Genomic DNA, 25,698 nt, shown 5'->3' with positions numbered 1-25,698 from the left:
TTCCTGTGCTCCAAATGTTTGCATTCCTTTACATTCAGTTATTTTTTTATGAAGCACAGAGGTGGTATCTTCACATTCTTGGTAACTTTTGTTTTGTTGCTGCTGTTGTGTTTTCTTCTTCAGCACATGGAAGATACTTTTGTTAGAATCTGTAAATGTTCCTCTTAGAGAATTTTGAAGAGATACCGTTTGCTCTGGTAAGTTGGAAACTACAGTAATCTTTCTTTGTTTTTCTGTTTTGATAGGGCCACGCAGCTTTTCCTGCTGGATTCATGATGATAACTCCAGCTTTTGAACTGACCCAGGATCCTGACTTTCTTACAATAGTAATCAAAGTGCCTTATGCCAGAGCTTCAGAGTTTGATGTGTATTTTGAAGGGGAAGATTTCAAATTTTATGCTAAGCCGTACTTCCTTAGGTAAGTAATGGAAGGATTTAAACAAAAATTGAACTTTATTAAGTAAATATATTCAGTAGAGAAAGAACTTCATTTTGGCCCCTTCAGAACATTCCTCATCTGCAGCTTTTACACTGTCAACTACAGACAGCCCGTTTTGTGCAAAGGATTGTTTTTATGGATCTGGGCACTTCATTGTTAGGCATTAAATTACGTTAAAGGGAGTTTAAAGGAATAGTCTTCTAAATTTATTTTGCAATAGGTTATTATTAAAGATAGTATCTTAATAGATTAAATATTAATAGATGATGATGATGATTATTAAAGAATAGAAGTTCTTTACTGTAAGCGCAGTGAGGCACTGGAATAGGTTGCCCAAAGAAGTGATAAATACTCCATCCCTGGCAGTGTTCAAGGCCAGGCTGGACAAAGCCTTGGGCTACATAGTCTAGTGTGAGACATCCCTGCCCATGGCAGGGGGTTGGAACTAGATGATCTTAAGGTCCTTTCCAATCCAGACTGTTCTGTAATTCTATGATTGTCAAATGGGAAGACAATTCTGGATGCAAGATGTGTAGAACAAATGTGTATTTTGCCTTTTGAGAGTGAGACATGGTATATTTGATGAAGAATGGATTTTGATGCACTCTTAATAACATAAGAGAAAAGCCATGTGAGTGGAGGCAGTAGGAAGTGAGCTTCCAGCTGTATCTTTTCTTTAGATAGAAGAGTCCCCAATATTCTGTAGAAAAGGAAGAAGAGGCAGTCTTGGTGTGAGAGTGTTAAGAGAACCTTTGACATGACAAGCTATTAACCTTTCTTATTTTCTGTATCCTGTATTCTTGGGCATGCTTCCGCTTTAAACATTAGTAGACCACAAGCGATTTTAGTGGACTGGTAGAATGAGTGACTTAGTTATTCTTAATAAGCAAAACAGGAGCTCTTGAGAGTTCTCATATCCTGTCACTGTGGGTTAGCTTATAGTTTTTAAATTGTAGTATCTTCCAAGTGCTGCATATAAATGCAAAGGGTGTCATCTCTGTGGTGGTTGTAACCTCACCCAGGCCGGGAGCCAGGAGTCACAAATCTCATCTCAGATGCTGATCTCTTGTGCCAATATTTAGGGAAATGGATTTTGAAGTAAATGGGGATTTAGCTGCATGACCTCCATTACTGTTGAAAGGAGTCATGTAGCTAAGTCCTTCATGCTACTTTTGGAATATGCCTTAAGTTTTTATAGGCTGAGACATTAAGTTGTAGATTTAGTGAGGCAGTCAATGAGGCATCTCATTTTTGCTTGTAGGTTGACACTTCCTGGAAGAATTGTAGAAGATGGCAGAGAAAAAGCATCTTATAATACAGACAAAGGTATTCATTAATGTTATTACTATATATGTCAATAAAAATGCTACTAACTCTCCAATAATTTATATGTTGCACTGGAATTACATAGTACTCTAGTGAAATACACAACAATGTAAATAAAGGTAAAGTTTCTCCTATGTTACTTAACTTGAATAAGATTTTTTTCATACTTTCTTGTGTGTACTCAGGCCATCCTTAAGCTCAAAGGATGTGTCCAGAACTGTCTTACTAATGAAATAATTGTGTACACATCCTCTTCAAGCCCTGGTGGGGACAGGCATATTGCTGTACTAAGATTGTTAGTAAATCTGCAAAGAAGTCGGGTAATGCTGAGTAGAAATGAGATAATCCTGAGGCAGTCCCTTGGCTATGTTTTGAGAGAGAAGGCACTAGCCTTTCTCCACACTTCAAGGTGGAAGGTATTTTTGGAATAAAACACACAACTTCTGGAATTAGGTGAAAATTGGTGAAACCTACCAATAAAACTTATAGTTTGCTGCTTGTGAAGTCTTTATTACATGCTTGACTAGGACAATGAATTGCTGAATATAGTTTCCTATGATCTGTTGATTGCTTGATTGATGGTGGAAGGATTAAAAATAAAATGAAGCTTGTATTTTGTTGGTTTGGTTTATATAAAAGTGAGTCAAAAGACCACAACTTGTTAAATATTCTGTCTCATATTCTATCATTAAAATACTTGGGTTTTGTGAAACTTGTGAACTCAGGTTAAAAACATGCACAGAAATTGATGCATAATAAAATGCGTATGTCCTGGTTTCTATGAGTCTTTCATTAGAAGAAAATGCACATTTTTGTTTGTTTTGGATATTTTCATGCAGTAACTATATTCTGACTTTCTTTTAAGGAGCTTTTACAATTCAGTTACCTAAGGAGATTCCTGGCCAGTATTTTGAGGGACTGGACATGCTGACATCTCTTTTAGCACCAAAGAAATCAAGATCAGCAAAACCTTTAGTAGAAGAGATAGGTATGACGAAACAATCCTATTTATACATGTACATAATGAAATAGTTATAGAACTACATAGCGATACATGTAGAAAACTACAGTATTTGTTAGTGTCTTGTCCAAGGTACAAGAAGGCTGTGAATGGATCTGAAAGTATGGGTAAATATAGAAACAAAAGTATTGCATGTGATACACGTGTCTTATTAGTTATATTTACATTTTTCCAAAATGTGCTTAGTGTATGCTGATCCTCTGTAGATCGTTGTACCCCTCTAGTGGCTGTATCCACCACACACAGTTGAGTTTTCTGCTTTCTACACACTAGCACAACTGGACCTGTAGCTCAAATGGTAGAGGCTAATTCAGGTTCTAGTGGACGACTTTAACATCAGTATTTAAGACAAAAATGATTCTATGATTCTATGATTTGAGAAAAAAATGTTTATTTGTGGTTAATTTTCTTACGCTTTTCTTCAATTATTGATAACATGGCTTTGCTTCTGGTTAGTGTTGTCTCAGCATCAAGTTTTGATCTTGCTGAAATCAAGGCAGCAATTATTTCAGTCTTTGAAGGCATATAGTTAAAAACTTTAGTGTTCCTGGTTTTCATTTTTGAAAGTTGGAGAATTTGAAGCAGAACCTATGGATTATTGATATTAGCATCTGTCTGTGTGACCCATTGTTGTATAAGATTTCTTAGGAGGTGCAGTAAGATGAAGAAGGCTTATTGTATTACCAGTGTTTGACTTTCTAGTAAAACATAGGTATTTTCTGTGTGATGATTTTCCTTCTCTGACTATGCAATACATATAGCTGCCTCTGCTGAGTTGTCTGAGGAGGAGGAAGAAGAATTTGACTGGGAAATAGAGCAGACCCCTCACAAAGACAGTGCAGAAAGCAGTCTACCACTACAGTACTGTTATGGCTTTGGGAACTTGCGGTCAGGGGTGTTCCAGCAGCTGCAGGTAGATGCATTTTTGCCTTTTCCTATCATAAAAGTACCGGGTATTGGGCAGTCTTCCAGGCTTGTTCTGTGGACAGAAGGGAATCATTAAGTAACTGCTTTCCATTATCCTATTCTGTTACTGAGAATACTCTGCTTTTGCATGCTGTAGTACAGACAAATCCTTGTTCCTGTGGAAGTAGGGGGTGGTCAAGATTGAGTAAATTGTATAGCAGAGTCAAGAGGCTGATCTGTCTCTGCAGTAATTTCAGCACTGAAGGGCTGAATAGGGCCCTTAGTAAAATCAGGCTCTGGAAGTGTGCTGCCGTCACCAGCATGGCTCAGCTGGCCTGTGAAGGCATGGGAAAAGGCCTCTATGAAGTAGGCCACGTGCCAGGTGAAGAGTTCTGACAAGCTGCAAACAGTCTGCAGGCTGTTAACAGTCTGCTTTAACACTTTTGCATTATATTTGGTACTGTCTTCTGTTCTGACTTCAAACTCTTTTAACATTAATGTACAGTGTATTTCAGATGCCATGAATTTTAATTATTTTTTAACTTAAAGAGAAATCAAAACCAACAACCAAATGAAAGCTGGCTAATCTGTGTGGTTATTGCAGTAAAATTTTTTATCATTGTGAAATTCGTGGTGATTTTCTCATTTTTATGTTAGACTCTTCTTACCAGACAGTAACTTTTGAAGTGTGCACTCTTCAGGCTGTCTGTTCACCTGATATCTGTGGGATTTATGAGGGTTATGCTGATGCATTGCAATTTGCTTTTGCAGATTAATTGTTAAGATAGGAGCTTTGAAATGCAGGTACTTTGCTTTTATGTGTTAAGCAATTTAAGTTGTAATTCCTTAGAGCAGTTTAATTATGTAACTCTCCTTACTGCATGAATTGTAGAATTATCAGAGTTTGGAGCAGAAGGATTGCTGTTTATGGAGAATGTATTTACATGCTATTAGGATGTGTACACTAGTTTATTACAATGAAATTTGTGAAGAAGTACATTTTCTATCAGCTTTAATGTGCCACTACTTAATGATGCCTAAATGTTACTGCAGTTGCCCATTAATTAATGTATGGCCACTTCAGACTCTGAGAGTAATCTCAAAAGTCACAAAAACAGTATCTATGAGTTTTACCATGTCTGTGGTTGTGTGCTTTTGTTAAACATTGCAGATTTGATCATAATGCAGAGTAACCCGCTGCCTTATGATAAAACAGCCTGAATAGACTTCATAATATCCTGAATTCTAAGGAGCTTCAAGTAATTGAATTTCTTTGGAAATTTGACGTTTTATTTGCACAAAGGAGCATGAATTTGGAAGATGTGAAAGGGAGATTGAAGAGCATCTAGGGATTTCAGTGTAGTAATGCTGATAAGCATTCTTCCTAAACTCTTACTGAATAAACCTTGTATGTGATACATGTGGCCTGGTCCTATAATTTTTGTTGCATTTTCAGGATGAACTCAGTGACATTATTGACATTAAGGATCCAGATCAAACTCCTGTAGATGAGCGTAGGAGGAAACGTCTGGCAGCTGAGGCTGCCAAGTTTGAGCCTGATCATTACCTGTGAGTATTGATTTACTTCACCTAGTCAAGTAGAAGTACCTCAATTGAAATATTCACTTTTTCTTTTCAAAAATGATTAAGATTAAAAAATTATAGCTTTACAGCAGAATGAGGAAAAGTTCCAAACCAAGACTTCGTGTTTCTTTCTGCTTCATCCTGTGAACATGAAGGTGGAAGTGATTCTTCATGCCTTTCAAATTTGAGTATTTCAGGTCAAGTTGGGTTCAGAGACTTCCAGATAAGTAAACTAAAGTGAAGCCATGAGCTCTATTAATATACTGTGACTCCTGCAAGATTGATTTGGTGGGAAAAGAGCATAGTCCCTGGTAGGGAGAATTAGTACTTGTGTTTTGTTGGTGAGAGGGAGGCTTAACGCACTTTGAGTTTCTTCAGAAGTTATCTTTGCAAGCTTGGTATTTTTCCCGTGTGTTTCTGTAGCACATAGAAAAGCCTTCTTGAGCCATCACTTGGAAGAACATTTCACTTAGAACTGAAGTAGTTCCTAACCTATAATGTGACACAACTGACAGTGAGTTTCCATTTTAGACCCTGTGTTCTGGCTTGGTAAATGAGCTGCAAACATTCAGTTTAACAGCTGTGTTTTGGTTGCTTCAGATGATACCAGTCCTTCTTCAACAAAAAATGTTTTCTTGTGTATCCTGAGGACAGATCAGGGAGAAACTGGCAAACAAATGTTTTGTTGCCTTTCAGGAAAATGCACGCTTGCTGATCTCTTTAAGTTACTTCATAAAGATGCTGAAGGAAGGCAACAAAAAACTGTCAGTGTGAGAGTAAAGCAGATTGTGTCTGTTCAGTAGACTGGACAGGTTTTGTGTGATGATTAGGAAGGTATTATGAATTTTCCTGCATTTTTTTTTTAGTTCTCAATATTTATACAATTGCTTGTTGTGAAGAAAAAGCTAAAATAAGAGGAGGCTTAGAACTTGAATCACTTGGTATAAGTCCTCCCAGAATTACTATATTGAGACTTTTACCACAGTGGCTTTTTGCTGAGGTGGAGGTAAATCTGTCTTCCAGAATTAATGTACAACTCTTCTTTTTCCACCTTGCTGTACTAGGCAGGCCCTTGTTTCCCTAGAAGTCCATCCCTACTGTATCTTTGCCCTTGAGCTGCATACCCTTCCCCAAAGTATATGCAAAAGTACCCAAAGTTTTTAGTGCTTCCCAATAAAATGCAATTTGGTGCCAGTGACACTGTCTGCGAATTCTTCTCTTTGGAACGTCTTCCTTTAACACCCAGAAGAAGTCAGGTTTGTTCACCTTCATGTCATGCTGCAAGCTCATCAATTTCCCAGGTTTCTGGGTGGCTCAGGAAAGGTAGAGAAAGTAAGGAAGGGATATTGTAAGATAGGAGAATATTGTTTTAATTTTTATTTTAATAATGATTATTTTCTGCTTTTATATCAGAAATTATTTCTAATGTATGAAAAGTAGCCTACAGCCAAGTCAGGTGTATTCTATGTATGCATTAAAATATACCCACGTACACTGTAAATTGGAATAGCATATGACTGGTTTTGGTGTTTGTTTTCGTTCTTCTTTTTTTCCCCCCTAGTGCTGATTTTTTTGAAGATGAAGCTGTTCAGCATATTCTGAAGTACAAACCATGGTGGGTTGATGCTCATAAAAAAATGACAGCCTTGAAGGGAGAAAGTCATCAGGATCAGGACACTCATAGAATTGGTGAGAATATACATATGTATATATATACGCACTTGTTGCTTGAATGATAATTGCTGTGATGCCGTGTTATCTTTTAGGTTATTGTTCTTAAGGGAAAAAATATGGTTTTAACCCTACAATTTTTGGTCTTAACCATTCTTCATAAAGGAGTGTTCTGTTACTTCTGTCCTCCAGTAAAAAAATAGATTCTCTGAGGGACAGCTTTATACTGAAATCTTTGAGACACTTGTGTGTGTGTAATTAACAATATATTATCAAGTAGTCATTGCATCTTAAGCATTTTATCTGTTAGTTGCCTAGTGTAGCGTGTGATCTCTTTCATCTACAGAACAAATTTTGGAGTTAATTGTTCATAAAGGCTGTTTCAGAATTTCAGGTATGGATGAAGAAAAAGTTCCCTTTCAAGGGTTTGCTGCAATCTTTAAGATTTCAAAGGAGATACAAATGTCAGTAAGTCATAATAATTGAAATCAAATCAAACCTATCTTTGTTTAGTGATTGTAACAGCTAGAAAATGGGTCCTTTGTTGCTGGTACTTAGTTCCTCTTTTTTCAGATTTTTCAAGTAACTGTTCTCCCTTTCTTACTTGTATTTTCAAAGGAAAAAATAGCCAAAACTGGGTTTTGTGCCCAATTCCAAATAAGGTGCAGACACTTTACAGCAAGTTTTGCAAGAGTCAGCTGTTGAAGATTGTACTAATATCAGCCCTTTAGCTCTGATGAGCATGTCTTCTGTAGGGTGTTTTGTTTTATTGACACAGTAGTGCACGTGCTCATGGCATTTATTATTCTACTGATATTTTTATGGGTCTTGGAGACTTTTTTTCAAAGGAAAATCGTTATGTCCTTTTGGAAACTAAAAGGAATGGTTTCAGGTTTAGTAGATGACCTTGTAGCATTACAGGTTACCTGTCTGTACACAGTGATTGCAGAGAGCATTACAAGTTACTATTATGCATATTCTTTTGTTGTCCTTTGTTCATTTCCTGTGTAGTAGGAAAATCTGACATTACTGAAGTAGATAATGATAATCCCTTCACCAGAGGTTCTTAGCAAATATTAGTGCACTAATAATACCTGTACCTTCACATTTCCTCCAGAACAATGGAATCTGTGTAAGTGTTGCGTACTTCACCGTGAATGTAATCTATCTTCATTACCGGTCTCTTTTCAGCCTCTAAAGCCAGAAATTGTAAATTATATCCACCACAAGCATTTGATTTAAAAAGCCTTGTACAAAGGTACAAGAGGCTTGAGAATAGAATAATGAGGGGTTCTTCTGTTTGTTTTCATCTGTTTACTCCTGAGTAAATGAAACACTGCTAATGTTTGCCTGTGTTGAGGACTGTAATGAAAAGGAAGAGCTGCTGGATGATATTATTGATAAAGGATGTTTTTAGTCCAAACTGAAATTCTGAAGAAAAAATACAAACGTTACTGGGTTTTAGGGACAACAGCAACAGACAAACTACTCAAAGCCTGGCAAGCTAATGAAAGTTATGCAGAAAATGGAGCTACATAAAGGATCATCTTTCTCTAAAACAGTTGTTTTAACAGATGCATTTAATAGGAATGATCAGAAGAATTTAGTATGACCTTCCTATGGCTGAGCGAAGTGGCTCATGTAGTTTAAGTGTATCTTGAAGAAATTCAAGCAACATGAGAGGCCATCTGGGTTATGTTAATGACAACAACACACCCTTTTCCTTAAAAAGACCTCAGTTTTGCTAAGGGTGTTTGAATGGCAACAGCAGATGGGGATGGCAAAGGGCAGAATGGGAATCTGAAACCAGTGGAGGTTCTTAAACCTGAGTGAGTTGTGGTGAAAGCAGCCGCCATGAGAGGGAGTACAGGTTCTACTTGAAAGTTTCTTACGAATGGAATGCAAAAGGGCAAAAGGTAGGTCTGGGTTCTTGGACCTGGAGTCTGACTATCAATAGGGTGAGTAACCTGTGGTTTTGTATTGCTTTTATGCTTTATCCAATCATTGGGATGGTCTGGCTTATCTGAGTTACAGATTCAGGAATTCTTACCAATCGAATGCAGTTCGACTGTGTATCTGCATTAACACGTATTCCTGTATGCATGCTTAGTAAGTGGAAGTGGCATGAAAAAGGCACATAAAAGCAAAAAGGACCATGCTGAGTGAAGGGCCTTCTTTACTACTTGAGAAATGTTATTTCCACTAGAACTGGGGAGAAGTCTGCATTAAGGGAAGGTATGCTCTACAGCTAGAAGGATAAAGAGGCTGTCATTGGCATTAGAGTGTGCTTGTAGTAAGAAGCCTTTGAATACTGGTGCTTAACTACGAAAAGCCAAAGGGTACTTGAGCAAAGAAGCTCTAGGGGCAGAAACGTGCATTGCAGTATGTTTCATGGTGTGTGGTAATTCTTTGAGCCTGTGTATATGTGTATCCCTGTTTGCTTCTGAACCAGTTTAAGGGCATAAGAAGGAGGGATTCAAACCGTCACGCAGTTTCATTTTATTTCTTCTGGAAAAAAGGCATAAAATGAAGAGTACCCAGATTTCTTCCTCTTCCTGAGTTGCAAATTCATGTTTTCTGTTCAGGAAAGCATCTGAAATTAGGCCATTTCCATTGTCTTTCGTGATGAGGACTTCCAAGCATATAGCCTGTAAAGAAATGTCAAATATTGGGATGTTTAAAAGGTGTACAAGTTGTGATAGGTGTAATACAGCCAGCTTGCAGAAACATTGTCTGTCCTGTGTGCAGGAAGGTTGTGTTCTTAATTAAACGTGCTTCTGGAAGCCAGTCCACGAAAACAAAAACTGAGAGATAAGATGGAAATAGCTGTCAGATGTGCAGCATCTCGTACTGGGGACGCCTGCTGCCCTCCAACATGAAATGCTGTATCTTTTAAAGGGTTGTTAACTGAAGTTAAATAACTGGTAAGACAAAAAGTTAGGAATGGTAATGTTAAAGCATCATTGATGGTGGACTACAGTACAGGCTACCACAGTATTAGGGTATTGAGACTAAAATTTGACCCTTGGTACCTTTAGAGTCCCTGTTTTCTGTGCTTTGTTACTGCTGCCGTTCAGACAGGTCCCACCTACACAGTGTCTGTGGAATTAAGAATGTTACTGGGAGCTGACTTCTCAAGTTACTATGTGGAAATGTGAGGTTAGTGTGGAAAAGTGACACAAATTACCAGGTTCTTTAAAAGTAAGTTTTCTCATCCAGAAACCCTGAACCAAGAGTATTTTTGTTTTGTTTCTTCCTTAGGCTAATTTATATTGATGTCCTTTTGGTTTTTTATCTTCATTGGTTCCTTGGAATCAAAAACTTGATTACTTTTGTCTTTATAATGCCTTTGGCTACAAGGAGCAATTAGAAATACAGATTGCTTTTTCTCCCATGGCATTACAATTAACTGCATGTTTTGTTTGGTTGATACTGTTCTTACTTTCAGCCCTGATTATTCTCTCTCTTATTTTTTCATCATCAGGTTTTTGAATGTCTCATTACCAGATTTTTTTCCTTTTTGGCTCATTTCTTCTCATTAGCATTTAAAGGCTTCCGTTCTCTTCTGTCTTTGCCTTGAATCTATTTTTATTTAACCTGTTTACTTTTCTCCCAGCTTGTGTGTGTGTGGTATATTTTGTCTTTTTAAAGTTTCTTTTATTGTCCTGTGTGTTCTTTCTTTTGTCCTTTTTTACCTTTTGCTGTGTATCATCTCTTCTTGCCCTTTGTGGGGTTTCTGTGTATCACCCCCAGTCCCCCGGCTTACTAGCCACCCAGCAGCTGAGAGTATTGCCATTGCAGTGTGGCTGAGGAACCAGAGGAAATACGAGAGCAGGTTTCACCATCATGTTTGTAGCAAAATACCATTTTTGGAGTGGATGTTTTCTAAAGCTGAAAGGCCCAGATTTTGTTCACGCTTATAATGTCTAGCTTAACTAATTACACAGCCTTCCTTCCCATGAGGGAAGAAAACTGTTGGAAAGCCCTTGCTTTCTATTGCTGCTGAAGTTTATGTTACAGTCTTGCTTCTACAGATTGCAGATGAAAGGTTTTGTGTTTTCTAACAGTCGCATTCAACTTAATGAAAAGTTAATTTTTATTCTATTTTGAATTGCATAACTGTAAAAACTCCTTTTTAGGCAGCACAAGGATCTTCAAAGGCTCAGGCTAACATGTATTTAATGTTGCATCTGTGTGTTCCAAGGATATTTTGTTTACAGCAACCTGTCATACTTACCAGTGACCATTCTTTCTGATTTCTTTGTAGATAGGGAAGGAACTTCTTTTTGAAAGATCTGCCTTTCAGGAGGGCTCTGCTCAAAGATAAACCATTAGTTGTAGATTCATAAGTTTAAGATGAATCACCAGATTTCTGCAATTGTTCTGTTTACTTGTTTTACTCGGTCTTCTGGGCCTTTGCAGAGCAAGCGTTGTTCATGTGAGGAAAGATTGCTGTTTATTCCTGCAAAATTCTTAACATACCATATGTCATATGGTAGGACAAATGATCGGTCTCTGTTGTAAAGTATCTCAGATTTTAAAAGGCAAGAACAATAAGACATGGAAGAAAGAAAGATGTATGGTTTTGATACGGTTTATAGGCACTGCAGATTTGTTAAGGAAGAATAACAAAAATTAGTATAAGGGAACTTGCAAGATCCAGGAAAGACTGTTCAAGTCCAGTGAGTTTGTGGAGAATGGCTGAAGAAAGAGCACCAGAATTGGTATGGAGGAAATATGCTGTAAATGTTGATTTGAGAATTAGGGAAAGAAAAGGTAAAAAAGCAAAACTTTGAACAGAAGGATTGTAAAGGAAGGGGAGGGATGAACAAATCAGATTTGACTGATCATCGTTTAGAGCAAATATGGTTGTTTAGAGGAGGACAATCTCATGTTGTTAGGGCTTTTGGCTCACTTCCTGAAGAACTGAGGCTCGTCTGATCACAGTCTCATTGACAGAGTTCTTGTAGGTCCTGGGTTAATGTTTGGACTTGATGATCATAAAGTTCTTTTCCAGCCTAGTTGATTCTATGATTCGGTAATTCTAAAGATGGCCACTTCCTGCAGGTTCTAAAAAAAATGGCCCTTGTACAAGGGGAAGAGTGCATTTATTGGATCTTCAGTGCCATCTTTTTGGATACTGTATAGTCCATGCAGGAAAGATGTTATTGGCATGTCAGCACTGTGGAAAGTGTCAGTAACCTTTCACATCTTACCAGTTAGCAACAAATCCAGACACAAATCAGTAGAAGATTTGGCTTCATTAGTTCATTTACTGAAGTTCACAGTATTGTTACCAAGTGGGTTTTTTTAGGGCAGTATCCAGCACTGTGGGAAATGCTGATCCTGAACAAAGCCTTTGGGTGTCTTTCTCATCAGAGTAGTGCTGCCTTTCTTCTTTTAATGTAAGAGGATGGTAGTTCTGCTCAGTTATTTTCCTTTGAGGTAGCTCTGGAATTCACAACTTGGCTTGACAGGACCATAAGCCAAGGCTCTGCTTTCACCAGAAGGATGGACCAGCTGATTATCCTGGCTCCTTTCTGACCTATACTTTGCTGTAATTTTCTGAGTCGGACCACTAAGTCAGCTATCTGTCCAGATAGCACATTTTATCTAAGTGCCTCTAACACATTTCAAACCATAAGTGTCATAGTAGTCTTGAGATACGGATCTTATGCTGTCTTGATTTAAGTGATGTTATCAGCAGGGTAAAACATCAGCAAGACCATAACAAAACACCCTCTGGCTGTCAGACCTCATCTTCCCCTTTAAAGATTAAACTGTACTTCATTGACAGTTGGGTTACTGAAGGGCAATTTGAAATACATTTAACGTGAGGAATGGCTAGTTTAGAGTAAGTGGAGGAGATGATTAAAAAGTAAGGCTAATCTCTGCTGTATCATCTATCAGGAATTCTGGATGTGAGATTAATTTGGTTCCTTTAGACATGCATATGTTAATACACAGTTATACTGTGGCTAGAAGGAGCATGATTTTGCACTGACAAATGTACAAAACATTTAAAAATAAATCTTGAGGAGAACTTGCAAATTCAGTAGTTGATAAGTAGCAGCAGATGCTGCTTTGCACTAGGCTGATATTGTTGTACAGATACTGTTAAAGCATTGGTAACACAAGTGTACAAAAATGAACAGGCTTAATTAATATAGCAGAAAATGCAGTTTTACTTGTTAGTTTTATGGTATGTACTTGTATTTTTGAATTGGGAAAACAAAGTAGGTGGTGGTTTTGGCATGTTAATAATGAGTTTCAGGCCTGGATAATTTACTATTAAAAACTTTAAGGAATGGATAGATACCTATTTGTAAAATTGAAGTGTTTTCTCCAGAGAGAGAAATTTTATTTAGAATACCAAGCACTTTGCATTGAGTTAATGAACATCTTGTAACATTTACCTTTGGAGCTGTCTAGTCTACATCTTGATGTTGCTTTCCAGTAACTTTCAGTTTCTGTGTTTATGGTCCAGTTGTATATGTTAGATGCTTCAGAAAGTTTGCATTCTAGAGGAAGAAAACTTTATCTCCTATGTTTGGTAAACTTCACTTGGAGTTGTTTTGCTTTCTGTTTATAAGGAATTAATGGATCATATTTATGTATTCCTTTACAGTGTGGTTTTTAGGGAATTTAGCCAATACTTGTTAGTAAAACTTGAAAATTTCCATCTTTCTAACAAACTTCTTCATTACTGTAGTCATCAGAAGTGATTTTAAGTGTTATGACTCTGATCTGCTGTAGTAGTCTTTGCTAACAAACTTCTGGCTGTTCACCTCTCAGAATTTCTTTCGCATCTTTAGCTTCAGTTTCACCTCCTCTTTTGTGCTTTTCTTGAGGGTGAAAGTGCCACTTGCATATGTTTGTATAGTAACTTGTCTTGTATTCCAGGAGAGGGTTTTCTACTGGAAGCTGGCTGAAATTGGAAATGTCTTTTTTGATTTCCAGTTGGACCTGCTAACTGTAAACGCCTTGTTGTGATACCTTATTAAACCCACCCTACTGTAGCAACTTACGGAATGGTTTGATTTTGTTTTTCAAATGTGCTAAAACATTGCATGTATGGTTTTATGGGTAATTCTAATGTGAGTGATAGAGGTGACTCATTGAAGAATCAATGTGATTTAAGAACTTGGAAAAAAATTGCCGATAGAACATAGATTAATCATCTGTATTTGTGATACAAGGGGTAATACTGAACCACATTGCATTAACAGGAAAACAGAACTGCTGTAGTCTTGCTAAATTGTCACTTTGTACAAGATCATAGCAAGTGGGAGAGATTGGCTTTCTCAAGATGATATAAAAGTTGGAATTTCTTTTTGTGGGAGCTTATAAATAAATGGAGACTGGCTTGACTCCAGAGAAACGTTTAGCTCACAAGAACTTTCCATAGACATTTAAATCAAGTATTTCATGTTTGTGAAGCTGATAGAAACATTTTAAAAGTTCATAAAGAAGAAACGTTCAACAATGTTTTGCCTAATTCATAACTTTGTCTGGAAATGAGGTGTGTGCATATGTACGTGCCTTTGGCTTCACAGACATTTGTTTCAAAGCACATAATAAAATTAGGAAGTTTGTAGAAAGCTCCTGGGATAAAGAAGCTGCATGTCTTAAAGGCAGACTCCCTGCCTCAGAATCCATGAGCACATGGATTGTGTAAAACAATGACGAGCAATGTTTGAGGAGAAATATCTATAAGCATGCGTGCAATCATCATCCTTATGATAAAGAAATGGCCAAGGGCTGTAAAAAGGATGTTGGTTTGTAGGAGTTGTAACCCTTTCTTCATCTGTAACCCATGCTGTAACATCCCACAATCCTGTGGGGATTTATCTGTGTCCCGGGGTCCAGGGCTCTGGATTCTGGGTTGTGCCCAGCTGTGTGTACCTTGGCTCATGCTGTTGGGAAGGAGCTGTGAGACAGTCTGCAGGAAAACAGGAATGGTCAAATTGCAGGTAGGATTGTTAGTAGCTCAAGGATTCCACAGGTAAATACCAATGTGGAACATTTAAAAGCCTAAACTGGAAAAGCAGGGATCAGGTTGGGGCAGTAATTGTTGAGTTATCAGGTCAAGATTTAAATGCTGATGAAGCTGGTGGAAGATGGTGGCTCAGCAATACTCAAGGATCAGTCTCAGAACCACAAAGGCTGATCCTTCCCAGCTGTCACCCAGTCTAGCTTTATTGGGGTGAGGAACATACTAATATTTAGTATCACATCCTCAGCTTAGTGTATTAACCATTAATTGGTTTACATGTTAAAGTTTGTACATCTTGCAAACAGCTTTTCTCTGGCCTCTCAGGTAAGCGTGCCAGAACATAGTGACTCAAGGGGTAGTAAAGTATAATTCAAGAGATACATCAGTAGTAATTGTAAGGTTTTGGTTTTGCCCCCTCGTCCCCAGAATAAATAAAATTCAGTGAGTTAAGTTGCTGTTAAGAGTGCTGTCTTAGGCTTGTTCCTGTCCTTAGAGATATCTCCTTCAGTCATGGTATTGTAAACTCAAGCTGGTTCTAATGTTACTGGTGCTTGAAGAAATTATGGAGTGTGACTTCCTCAATGCAGCAAAGCATCAGCTGTCAGGCTAGTAACATGTCTCCTGTCAAGTCACCTTTTGCCTGTAACTTTCTTCTGTGGCATGACAAAAATGTGCTCACTACATCTGTCCTATTCAGTGAATCAGAGCCTGCTGACATGGAATGCCTGCGCTCCATGCAGCCTGGCTGAAAATCTCTTACCTCTGGCTTCTGGCTGTTTTAATTGTACTAAATGGCTTCTTGATAAGTGAGTTTGTACAGGGCTGGCTTCTCATCAGTTATTTGCTTAATCTCTACTGTTATTTCAAGGCACTTATGCCATCCTTTCTGAAGTGTTTCAAGTACTCTTCAGAAGGTTACCATGCAATATTCAATCCTAGCTATCTGTGTCTATGCTACTCTTTCTAAAGAAATACTATGTCACCCTATGGGAGACATTACTGTGGGGATCTGTTACAGACCGCCTGATCAAGGAGAACCTGCGGATGAAGCACTCCACATACAGATAGGAAAAGCCTCACACTCACAGGCCCTTGTTCTCATGGGTGACTTCAACCACCCTGACATCTGTTGGAAGGACGGTATGGGCCGGCACAACCAATCCAGGAGGTTCCTCGATTGTGTAGAAGACAACTTCCTTCTGCAAGTAATAGAGGAGCCGACAAGGAGAGGTGCCATGCTTGACCTCATGCTCTCCAACAGGGAAGGGCTTGTTGGAAATGTGACTCTCCAGGGCAGCCTTGGATGCAGCGATCATGAGATGGTCGAATTTGAGGTCCTCAGGACAGTGAGAAGAGTGTGCAGCAAGCTCACTGCCCTGGACTTCAAAAGAGCAGACTTTGGCCTCTTCAGGAACCTGCTTAGGAAGGTTCCATGGGATGCAGCCCTAGAGGGCAGGGGGGACCAAGACAGGTTGATATTCAGGGATCGCCTGCTGCAAGCTCAGGAGTGTTGCATCCCAACCAGAAGGAAGTGCAGCAGGAGGGCCAGAAGACCTCCTTGGATGGATAAGGAGCTCCTGAGGAAAATTCAGTTGAAAAAAGAGGCTTATAATAAGTGGAAGCAAGGACAGGTGGCATGGGAAGAGTACAGGGATGTTGTCCGGGAAGCTAGGGACCAAGTTAGGAAAGCTAAGGCCCAGTTAGAATTAAACTTAGCTAGAGGTATTAAAGATAACAGGAAGGGATTCTACAGGTACATAGCAAATAAAAAACAGACTAGGGAGAATGTAAGACCCCTCAGGAAGCTCTTGGGAGAACTGGCTACACAGGATTTGGAGAAGGCTGAGGTTCTGAATGACTTCTTTGCCTCGGTCTTCACTGCCAAAGGCTCTGACTGCACCACCCAAGTCTTGGAAGGCAGATGCAGGGACTGTGAGAATGAAGATCTTGCACCCACTGTAGGAGAGGAACTGGTTCGAGACCATCTTAAGAACCTGAATGTGCACAAGTCCATGGGACCTGATGAAGTCCATCTGCGGGTCCTGAAGGAGCTGGCAAATGAAGTTGCAAAGCCACTGGCCATCATATTTGAGAAATCATGGCAGACAGGTGAAGTTCCTGATGACTGGAAAAAGGGAAATATAACCCCCATTTTCAAGAAGGGGAGAATGGATGACCTGGGGAATTACAGAGCAGTCAGTCTCGCCTCCGTGCCTGGCAAAATCTTGGAGCAGATTCTCCTGGAAGGCATGCTAAGGCACCTGAAAATCAACAAGGTGCTTGGTGACAGCCAGCATGGCTTCACTAAGGGGAAATCCTGCCTGACCAATGTGGTGGCCTTCTATGATGGGGCTACAGAACTGATGGACAGGGGTAGAGCAGTGGATGTCATCTACCTGGGCTTGTGCAAAGCATTTGACACTGTCTCACATGACATCTTTGTCTCTAAATTGGAGAGACATCAATTTGATGGATGGACCACTCGGTGGATGAAGAACTGGCTGGATGGCCGCACACAAAGAGTTGTGGGCAATGGCTCAATGTCCGGCTGGAGACCAGTAACGAGTGGTGTTCCTCAGGGATCGGTGTTGGGACCGGTCTTGTTCAACATCTTTGTCGCTGACATGGACAGTGGGATTGAGTGCGCCCTCAGCAAGTTTGCCGATGACACCAAGCTGTGTGGTTCGGTTGGTACGCTGGAGGGAAGGAATGCCATCCAGAGGGGCCTCGACACGCTTGTGAGGTGGGCTGATGCCAACCTCATGAAGTTTAACCATGCCAAGTGCAAGGTCCTACACCTGGGTCGGAGCAATCCCAGGCACAGCTACAGGTTGGGCAGAGAAGAGATTCAGAGCAGCCCTGTGGAGAAGGACTTGGGGGTGCTGGTCGATGAGAAAATGAACATGAGCCGGCTTCAGTGTGCGCTCGCAGCCCAGAAAGCCAACCGTATCCTGGGCTGCATCAAAAGGAGCGTGACCAGCAGGTCCAAGGAGGTGATCCTGCCCCTCTACTCTGCTCTTGTGAGACCTCACCTGGAGTATTGTGTGCAGTTCTGGTGTCCTCAACATAAGAAGGACATGGAACTGTTGGAACAAGTCCAGAGAGGGGCCACGAGGATGATCAGGGGACTGGAGCACCTCCGGTATGAAGACAGGCTGAGAAAGTTGGAGCTGTTCAGCCTGGAGAAGAGGTGGCTGCGTGGAGACCTCAGAGCAGCCTTCCAGTGTCGGAAGGAGGCCTATAGGCATGCTGGAGAGGGACTCTTCATTAGAGACTGTAGTAACAGGACAAGGGGTAACGGGTTAAAACTTAAACAGGGGAAGTTTAGGTTGGATATAAGAAGGAAATTCTTTCCTGTAAGGGTGGTGAGGCACTGGAATGGGTTGCCCAAGGAGGTTGTGAATGCTCCATCCCTGGCAGTGTTCAAGGCCAGTTTGGACGAGGCCTTGGGTGATATGATTTAATGTAGGGTGTCCCTGCCCATGGCAGGGGGTTGGAACTAGATGATGTTAAGGTCCTTTCCAACCCTAACGATTCTATGATTCTATGATTGATACATTGTCACAACATGCCTCCTGTGTTGCTGTTGTCTTCCTTAAGCATCTCAAAGAGGAAGTACCAGGTGACAAGATTCTTGGGGTAGGCTCAATATAGCCACTCTAAATACTGAAGATAAGCAAAATATGGCAGTCATTTACATAGTGTACCATAAGTCTTTGGAAGGAGATACAGCTTTCATACCAACATTGGTGGGATTAGGATTTTGATCTTTCTTTGTCTTCAGACACTGAAATGATGTGATCACACAGCATAAACAAAGCTTGTAAATCGTGTCTAGGTCATGAGTCAAAATTGATAAGTCTTGGAAATGCAGAACTGTACCTTTCTTTTTTTTCACCTTCCCTATTTCTTTAGCTCCTACCCTTTTCTGTAATAAGAAAATATTTATCCTGTTTTCTTATTTTTATCCCATACAATGTGGACTTAAATTTACTTGGATTCGAATTATACATTTATCTCTGCTAGGATACCCAGATGTCCACAGAAATCCTTGGCACTTTTGGGGTGGGTACATGCAGCACATTGCAGAGCTGGAACTTGACTTTGAAAGGAACATGACAGAGTTTAATAAAAGTTAAAAATGAAAGTAAGAATGATTTAGGCTTCTTCTTGAATGATGAGTGACCCATGATTAGTTACATGCTTCTTTTTAAAGAGACTGTTTAAGTAGCATTACCACCTATTAAAATGAATGTGCCAGCTTTAAATTCATAATCAATTATACTTTTTATAGTTGTCTTCTCTGAGGAAGAGAGAGAGCAGCTGAGAAAGTTCACAAATAAATCTTACCTTCTGGATAAAAGAAGCCGTCATCATGTGTATCTTGGTTTAATTGATATCCTTCTGGCCTATTGCTATGAAGTCCGTGTCAACGAAGGAGACAAGAATGTAAGTCAAAAGTTTCAGGAAGTTACTGCTGGACCCTTTGCTGTCATTTAGACAGCTTACCTTTTAAAGTGAATTTACTTCCAAGCATTAAAAATATGTAATTAAGTTAAAATGAAAGATTTTACATCTCTAGCTATTGGGATGCATGTGGGGATTATTATGATTTCTCAAGACTTCTGCTCTTCTGGAGCAGCATTTTAGCTGTAGAAGAGAACTGCAGTTGCAGGAGACTCCAGACAATTGTTTGTTTCTGATTTGTGTTATATTGTGATATGTCGATTTATGTAAATTTAGATTCACAAAATAATTACTCTTCTGCATTGATCGTTCTTCCTTCTGTGGTTTGGACAGTTCCATAATAGAGAATTACAACATAATAGGTATTATTACAAACAGGTATGTGTAATAATACCACTAGTGATTTGGATTCTGAGAGAGTATGGGAAATCATTGTCTGTAAGACTAAACCTATGCATTAGGCTACCATTGTATGCCTTTTAAAAAAGTGATTTTTCCAAGAGTTACTTTGTTTAGTGGGTACCTTGTTTTAAGCTTATGCACAAAGCATGAAAGGTGTTTCCTGGGGCATTCTGGAAACCAGAGTGAGGCATTTAAAACTTTCAAAATTGACACACATAAAAGAAATAATAATAATAAAATGCTAATGCAGAGTATTCTTTTTCTGGTGTTCAAACACTCAGGGAGGTGGGAAGGCATGTTTCCATTTTCAGGATTCTGGTGTTTGCCTGTCTCTTCCACAAGCAGCAGCCAGCTTTACTTTATGTTCTGTATCCTAGGCTTTGTACAGGATATTAAGAATTAAGAAAAGAGTGGAAGTTTAGGATGGATTCCATGCTGTGCTGTGGACAGCTTGCTTTTTTGAAATGGACTCACTTCCCAGATACGGCTTTGTGTCTGGCATCTCCTCTGCTGATATTAACCAATACAGTGTTTTCTCAAATGCTTTTAATCAAAATATTAGAACATATAATCCAAACCATTCTGTCTTAATCAGTCTCGCATGTGAGGCATGGATTTTAGAATGGCAGAAATGTCCAGACCTGTTTATTCAACAGGATAATCTGGGATGGTTGTATTGTGTGTTAGTGTTGCACAGAACCACAAATATGCAAGGAACACAATTGTACCATCCTTTAGTGACCTTTGCAATGACTGCATGGTATATGTGGAAAACACACTGTAGTCTTTTTTCCTCTTCTGTTTTTTTATACACACCGCTCCAAGATCTTCAGGCCATACAAATCTTTACTAGAGCCAGGCATTCCTGGCTTTTTGCCATAATCATCCCACTAGACCGCACTACCACACAAATACTGTGAGTCTGTAATGACATTTTACATGTACTGCTGGCTTTAGTAGCCTCTTTGAAAGCCAGAGTCTTGAGCTGTTTTCACGAAACAAGGCGTTTGAGCTTGAGCTTTCTTGAATCAAGTTTGTTGCTTGGTGAAAAAGGACAGAATTCCACTGAAAAACTGTTTTTTCTGTGGTTGCTCTTGTATTTAAAAGGCTTTCTGCATAGGCTAGATATTCCCAATACGGAAACCAATTCGGTTATTTAACATCTGCATTGCAATATAATTTTTAATGCTGTCCTGTGGCCATTTCAATGCACGTAAAATAATTGCTGCTTCATACTCACAAAGGTTCTTAAATTGCTGCCAGAATGTTACCTTAAATAGTTTGCCAGCAGTCTTGAATGTTGAATTAGATAACACTTGTTTTAAGGTCTCCTCTTAAAATCAGGTTGAATCGTCTTGGAACATAAGGAAACTGAGTGCAACATTGTGCTGGCTGGAGGTAAGTTAAAACTTCAGTTTTGCATTACCTGCTTGCTGTATTATTTGGTTTTGGTAGTGGATGTTGCTTCTGTGGAAAGCTTACTCTTTCAATATGAAGATGAATTAAGTATATGTCCTCTTTTTAATAAATGTTATGGGAAATAGATTGTGACTTCTGGGCTTCCAGCTACTACCACCCTCCCCAGGCTGGCATATGATCTCTCATCTGTCTGGGAATGGGCCGCCTTCTGGCCCATTCTGGAAAAGCTGAGGATAGGCACTACAGAAAAGCTGCTTGTCTACACACTGTCCTGAGCTCCTGGGCTTGATTCATAAGTTCTGACCTTTATTTAGGAAGTAACTGTAATTAATCTTCACATACGCATATGCAACTCCATGCTTAGGGCAACAAAATAGAGCTACCTAGCTCCTTGATCAGAAGTCACAGATACCTTCCTATTTAATCATCAAAAGCATGTTAAAATAGAAAGGGCATATGAAGGGCATAAAAAGCAGAGAATGTAATTTCTTAGTGTTTGTGTGTCCTGTAAGTCTTACCTCAGATACATGTTTTAATAACTTTTAAAGATGACAGGCCCTGATAAAGCAGCTTATTGTTCACTTCTGGGTTTTTCAACTGCTGAACTCTTCTTCAGCCTTCCTAGTTCATTATTCTGCATTTCTAGCTCGCTCTTTTTCTTGCCTGCAAATGAGGCACCTTCTGGCTTCTTCTCAGTTCTGCTGTGTGGCTTCAGAATATGTTGGGAGAGCAGAACTGGGAAGCCCAGACATAAATGGAAAACCAATGATAGGAAAAGCTCTTACAACTCAATCAAAAGGTGACTGGTGGTTCTTTTTCTTCTCACCTGTCATGGAGAAGGTGAATTCCAAATCCCATATTCTTGTAGCAAGAAAACTTCAGTTCTGTGGTTGCAGAGCTTTTGTCTCAGGGTTTAATGATTGTGTGATCTTTCAAATGCTGAATACTTTTGTGTCAGGTTTCTTGCAGTTGGTGGTCGTGTGTTGCTTTAACTTGCCCCCTTCTTTGCAGCGTTATTGCCACATTCCTATTTGTTTAGCTGCTGTTAGCCCTTTGAAACCAACATAGACTAGAGGAAACAAACTGAGTTCTGTTCTTTGCACTTTCACATTGTTTACTGAAAGCACACAAGCCTGTATCATTAAGTTGTTATGGTCCTGGAAGTGGAAGGGACTTAACCTGGTCTGTAATCCACTGTTTCTTACAGTGGCAGTAAGCTAGAAAGGACTGTCCCATCTTCATTCCTAAAATTACTGAGCCCAGTATCAGTTTGCAGGATGAAAAGTGAAATTTGACAGGATTTTTTGGGTTCAGTTCTTCAAAGGTTTCTTGTAGTGGCAAATGTTACATTCAGTGCTATGGTTTTCTAGATCTGTTTTAATTTATTTCCATTGAAAGTTCTGTCTTGAATCCTGAATTCTTTTCATATCCATGTCCGAACATAGTGAAGGAGCTTTCTGCATGTGCTTATCCTATAATATATAAGTTCTTAGTGCAGTCTGTGCCAACAGTATATTTCACACCCAGAAAATTCAGTCTCCTGGCACCAAGCTGTTAATAACTATATCTGTTCTACAAGCCATGTAGAGGCGGGTGTTTTCATCAATCTGTAAACAAAATTGCCTCAGCTATGGTTTGATTGAACTGACTGCCATTTTGCTGTGTGTGACATGTACACACCTTAGAGTCTAAATATTAAATAAGAAAACATAAATTATTTAAATGCTTACCGGTGCTCCATTAAAATGAAAAATGGGTTGAGGTAGTTCTAGAATGCAAAAAAAGTGCTGGCTGTCAGCAAAGCATTTTTATTAATTTGAATAAATTGAGAGTTTGAGATGAAATAGGTGTTTTGATTTGCATTCATAAATGGAATATTTTGTCTTGAAAAGTGAAAGCTGGAAAGGAAATCGCTCTCTTAAGTTAATGCCTCTGGCCTGAGTAAATTTGAGGTCTTCCTCACTTGTGAAGAAGGACAGTGAACTGCTTTCCCTGAGCAGGTATATTTATCCCTGTCTCACATATCTGTAATTTCCCGAAAGACGAAGTCATGTATCATTTTTAAAGATCTTACATGTACACATGTATTTTGTTAATATCATGTGGTTTTAATTTTTCCTTATTCTTAAAAGGCTTTTTATAGTTCCCCCTTAATATATGTAATAATGTGGGACAGATGTAATATATTGCTTTAATCTAAAGGATGGCAAAGTCTTGAGTTAGGTGTTTTATTCTAACATTCTCTAAATTCTTTTTTTAGTTCAAAACCATTAAAATGTATAGGACTTCAGTTAACCTGCCATGCAAACTAAATGTGCAGTGTCTTGTTTCTATTTAACATGTTGGTTTCCATAGCTATTGAAATACACATTTTTAGATGAATAACATAGTCAAATGTGCTCTTATTCTGCTATGATATTTTTCCTTAAAGGAAAACAAACAAACAAAGACCTTTGTATAGGAAAGCACACAGACTAATTCAGATTTTTCACTGATATACACAGAGATTCACTAACATTCATGATGTCCTGGTATCTTTCGGAAGAAGAGTGCTGTGCTATCCCCTATACAGACATTTTGAATTGGTGACATGTGCCTTCAGTGATACAGTCATGATACTGCAACTAGGTAAGTTTTTTAGGGATTGGAAGTGATGCTGCATAGACACATTCGGTTTATGTCTGGGGTTTCTAATGATTTCTTCTAATCCTTTGGCCAGTTTCACCCACACTTGATAGATAGTGACATTTCTGGACATCTTGTGGTTTTGTGAAAATGGGGCTAGGGAGAGAACAAAATTAGTGTCCTTAGCAGGGAAAAGCCCCTGAAGCAACTCATTTATTAGCCAGCAGATAATGCATGCACTTGTGGGGTAAACTCAGATGTATTATTCATGCCAGAAAATATTATGAATGAAAGATACAAATAAATTTCATTAATCATCTTTAGAAAAATCTTTGATCCAATCTTGTATTTTGAGAAATCAAGATTGTTGAACCGTGTTTTGTAAAGCTTTACTGAAAGGGTCTTAAAAGTATTTTTCTCTATACTGTATTTGTCTGTAAAGAGATTTTTTTCTGTTGGACATGACCATTTTAATGAAGCTTTTGTTATGGTAGGTTGGATGCTATAAATTTTTTAGACCCTATTCTAAAGGTGTCTTAAGTTTTTATTTCAAAGCAGGGTCTCTTACAGGTATAGCAGCAATCACTGTGTTTTCTGTTGTTCTTTGTGTTCTTTAATTACCTGACTGAAACAGTGTTGAAAAAATTGGAAGGATTTCTGATAACTTCCATGATTTGTCTCCTAAGGGATGTTTGTAAAGCATCGTCTTCATTTATTCCAGCTGTTCTGTTTGCTTAAGGTCTCCTCATCATGGTTTTGTAGTTGCAAATCTGGGCAGCTTCTCTGCATAACTTAATGTTTGAAGAAATACTGTTTTAATTTAACCCTTGTCAGTGATGATGAGATTTTGACAGAAAGAAAGCTTACCCTCGTGTGGACTTCCTGCTCTCTTTGCCGGTCTCTTTTTCTAGAATTAGATCTTCTCTTGGTTTGTGGGTTTTGTTTTTTTGTTGTTTAACTGAGCCAGTCCATTAACTCTTCTCCTTTTTCCTGTTCAAGGTAGCTATTAGCATTTGTAATTCCTAAACTTTTCTGTGCATGTGCAATACAGAATCACACATTTAAGAGCAAGAGGTGGATTTGTAATTCATGTTCAATGTTATAGCTCCTTGTAGGAATAAGGGAAAATGGTTGAGATGACTCTGTGCAAGTCCAGTGGTAGTTTGGGAAGAGCAGAGATCCATTTTTATCAGCATAAAAACTTGTTCTTTTAGCACTTCCTATATAATTTTTCTCTTTTAGAAGCAGAGGCCAAAATCTGACCTGCATATGTTATCTTAGTTCTCTGCTTGTTACTAGGAAAGTAACAGCTGAGTAGAGTTTTCATTAAAAAAAACACCAAGCAGTGAATGCCATGAAAACCATTCTATTGCAAAATAAATAAATAAAAATAATAATGGAAATTTAATTTAAAACTGAAGAATAAGAAGCTGACTGCACACTATGTAGCTTTGTTTTGTTTCACATTCAGGAGTGGAGCTGTCACCTTAATGACTGCAAATTATCCTTTCAGCAGTGACATTTATTTATATATTCCCTGTTTATCTGAGACAGCTTTCATGTAACAGAACAGGTTTTCAAATCTATGGTTATTCCAGCTTCAGTTGTGCAGTTGTACACAGCCATGTTTTATCTTGGGTTGTTAAAGTGACTTGCAACTTTTCTATTTATTACTACTTTCAAATAAAAGCATTAAGTGCTAGGTATATATATTACTTTTTGGACAGCAGAATCACTCAGAACCAGCTCTTCGGTTTGTTTTCAATGCTTTTGAGTTGCAGGATTAAAACAAACGAACCAGAAAAACTTAAGCAAACGAAAAAAACCCTGCAATCAAAACAC

The 25,698-nt window shown here is 38.8% G+C and overlaps 1 protein-coding gene across 2 annotated transcripts in view; it reads left to right on the top strand.

Moving 5' to 3' along the window:
* SHQ1 (SHQ1, H/ACA ribonucleoprotein assembly factor) overlaps positions 1-25,698 on the top strand; it is a 54,297-nt gene that overhangs the window by 1,286 nt on the left and 27,313 nt on the right. The window contains exons 2-10 of one of the 2 annotated variants that reach the window (XM_057422912.1): positions 246-418; positions 1,701-1,765; positions 2,631-2,753; positions 3,548-3,699; positions 5,149-5,261; positions 6,838-6,965; positions 19,238-19,392; positions 21,157-21,210; positions 23,736-23,859. In XM_057422912.1, coding sequence (XP_057278895.1) covers positions 273-418; positions 1,701-1,765; positions 2,631-2,753; positions 3,548-3,699; positions 5,149-5,261; positions 6,838-6,965; positions 19,238-19,392; positions 21,157-21,210; positions 23,736-23,859 — 1,060 coding nt within the window. In that variant the 5' untranslated portion in view covers positions 246-272. The remainder of the gene's footprint in view (positions 1-245; positions 419-1,700; positions 1,766-2,630; positions 2,754-3,547; positions 3,700-5,148; positions 5,262-6,837; positions 6,966-19,237; positions 19,393-21,156; positions 21,211-23,735; positions 23,860-25,698) is intronic. The other variant, XR_008973985.1, reaches the window with a different exon arrangement.

Source organism: Pezoporus wallicus, unplaced genomic scaffold (genome assembly GCF_028554395.1).
Source record: "Pezoporus wallicus isolate ANWC-B61680 ecotype Strahan unplaced genomic scaffold, APGP_CSIRO_Pwel_v1 contig_7073, whole genome shotgun sequence".
NCBI lineage: Eukaryota > Metazoa > Chordata > Aves > Psittaciformes > Psittacidae > Pezoporus > Pezoporus wallicus.
The sequence above is the reverse complement of the archived record's forward strand: the minus strand, read 5'-3'. Positions and strand labels throughout refer to the sequence as shown.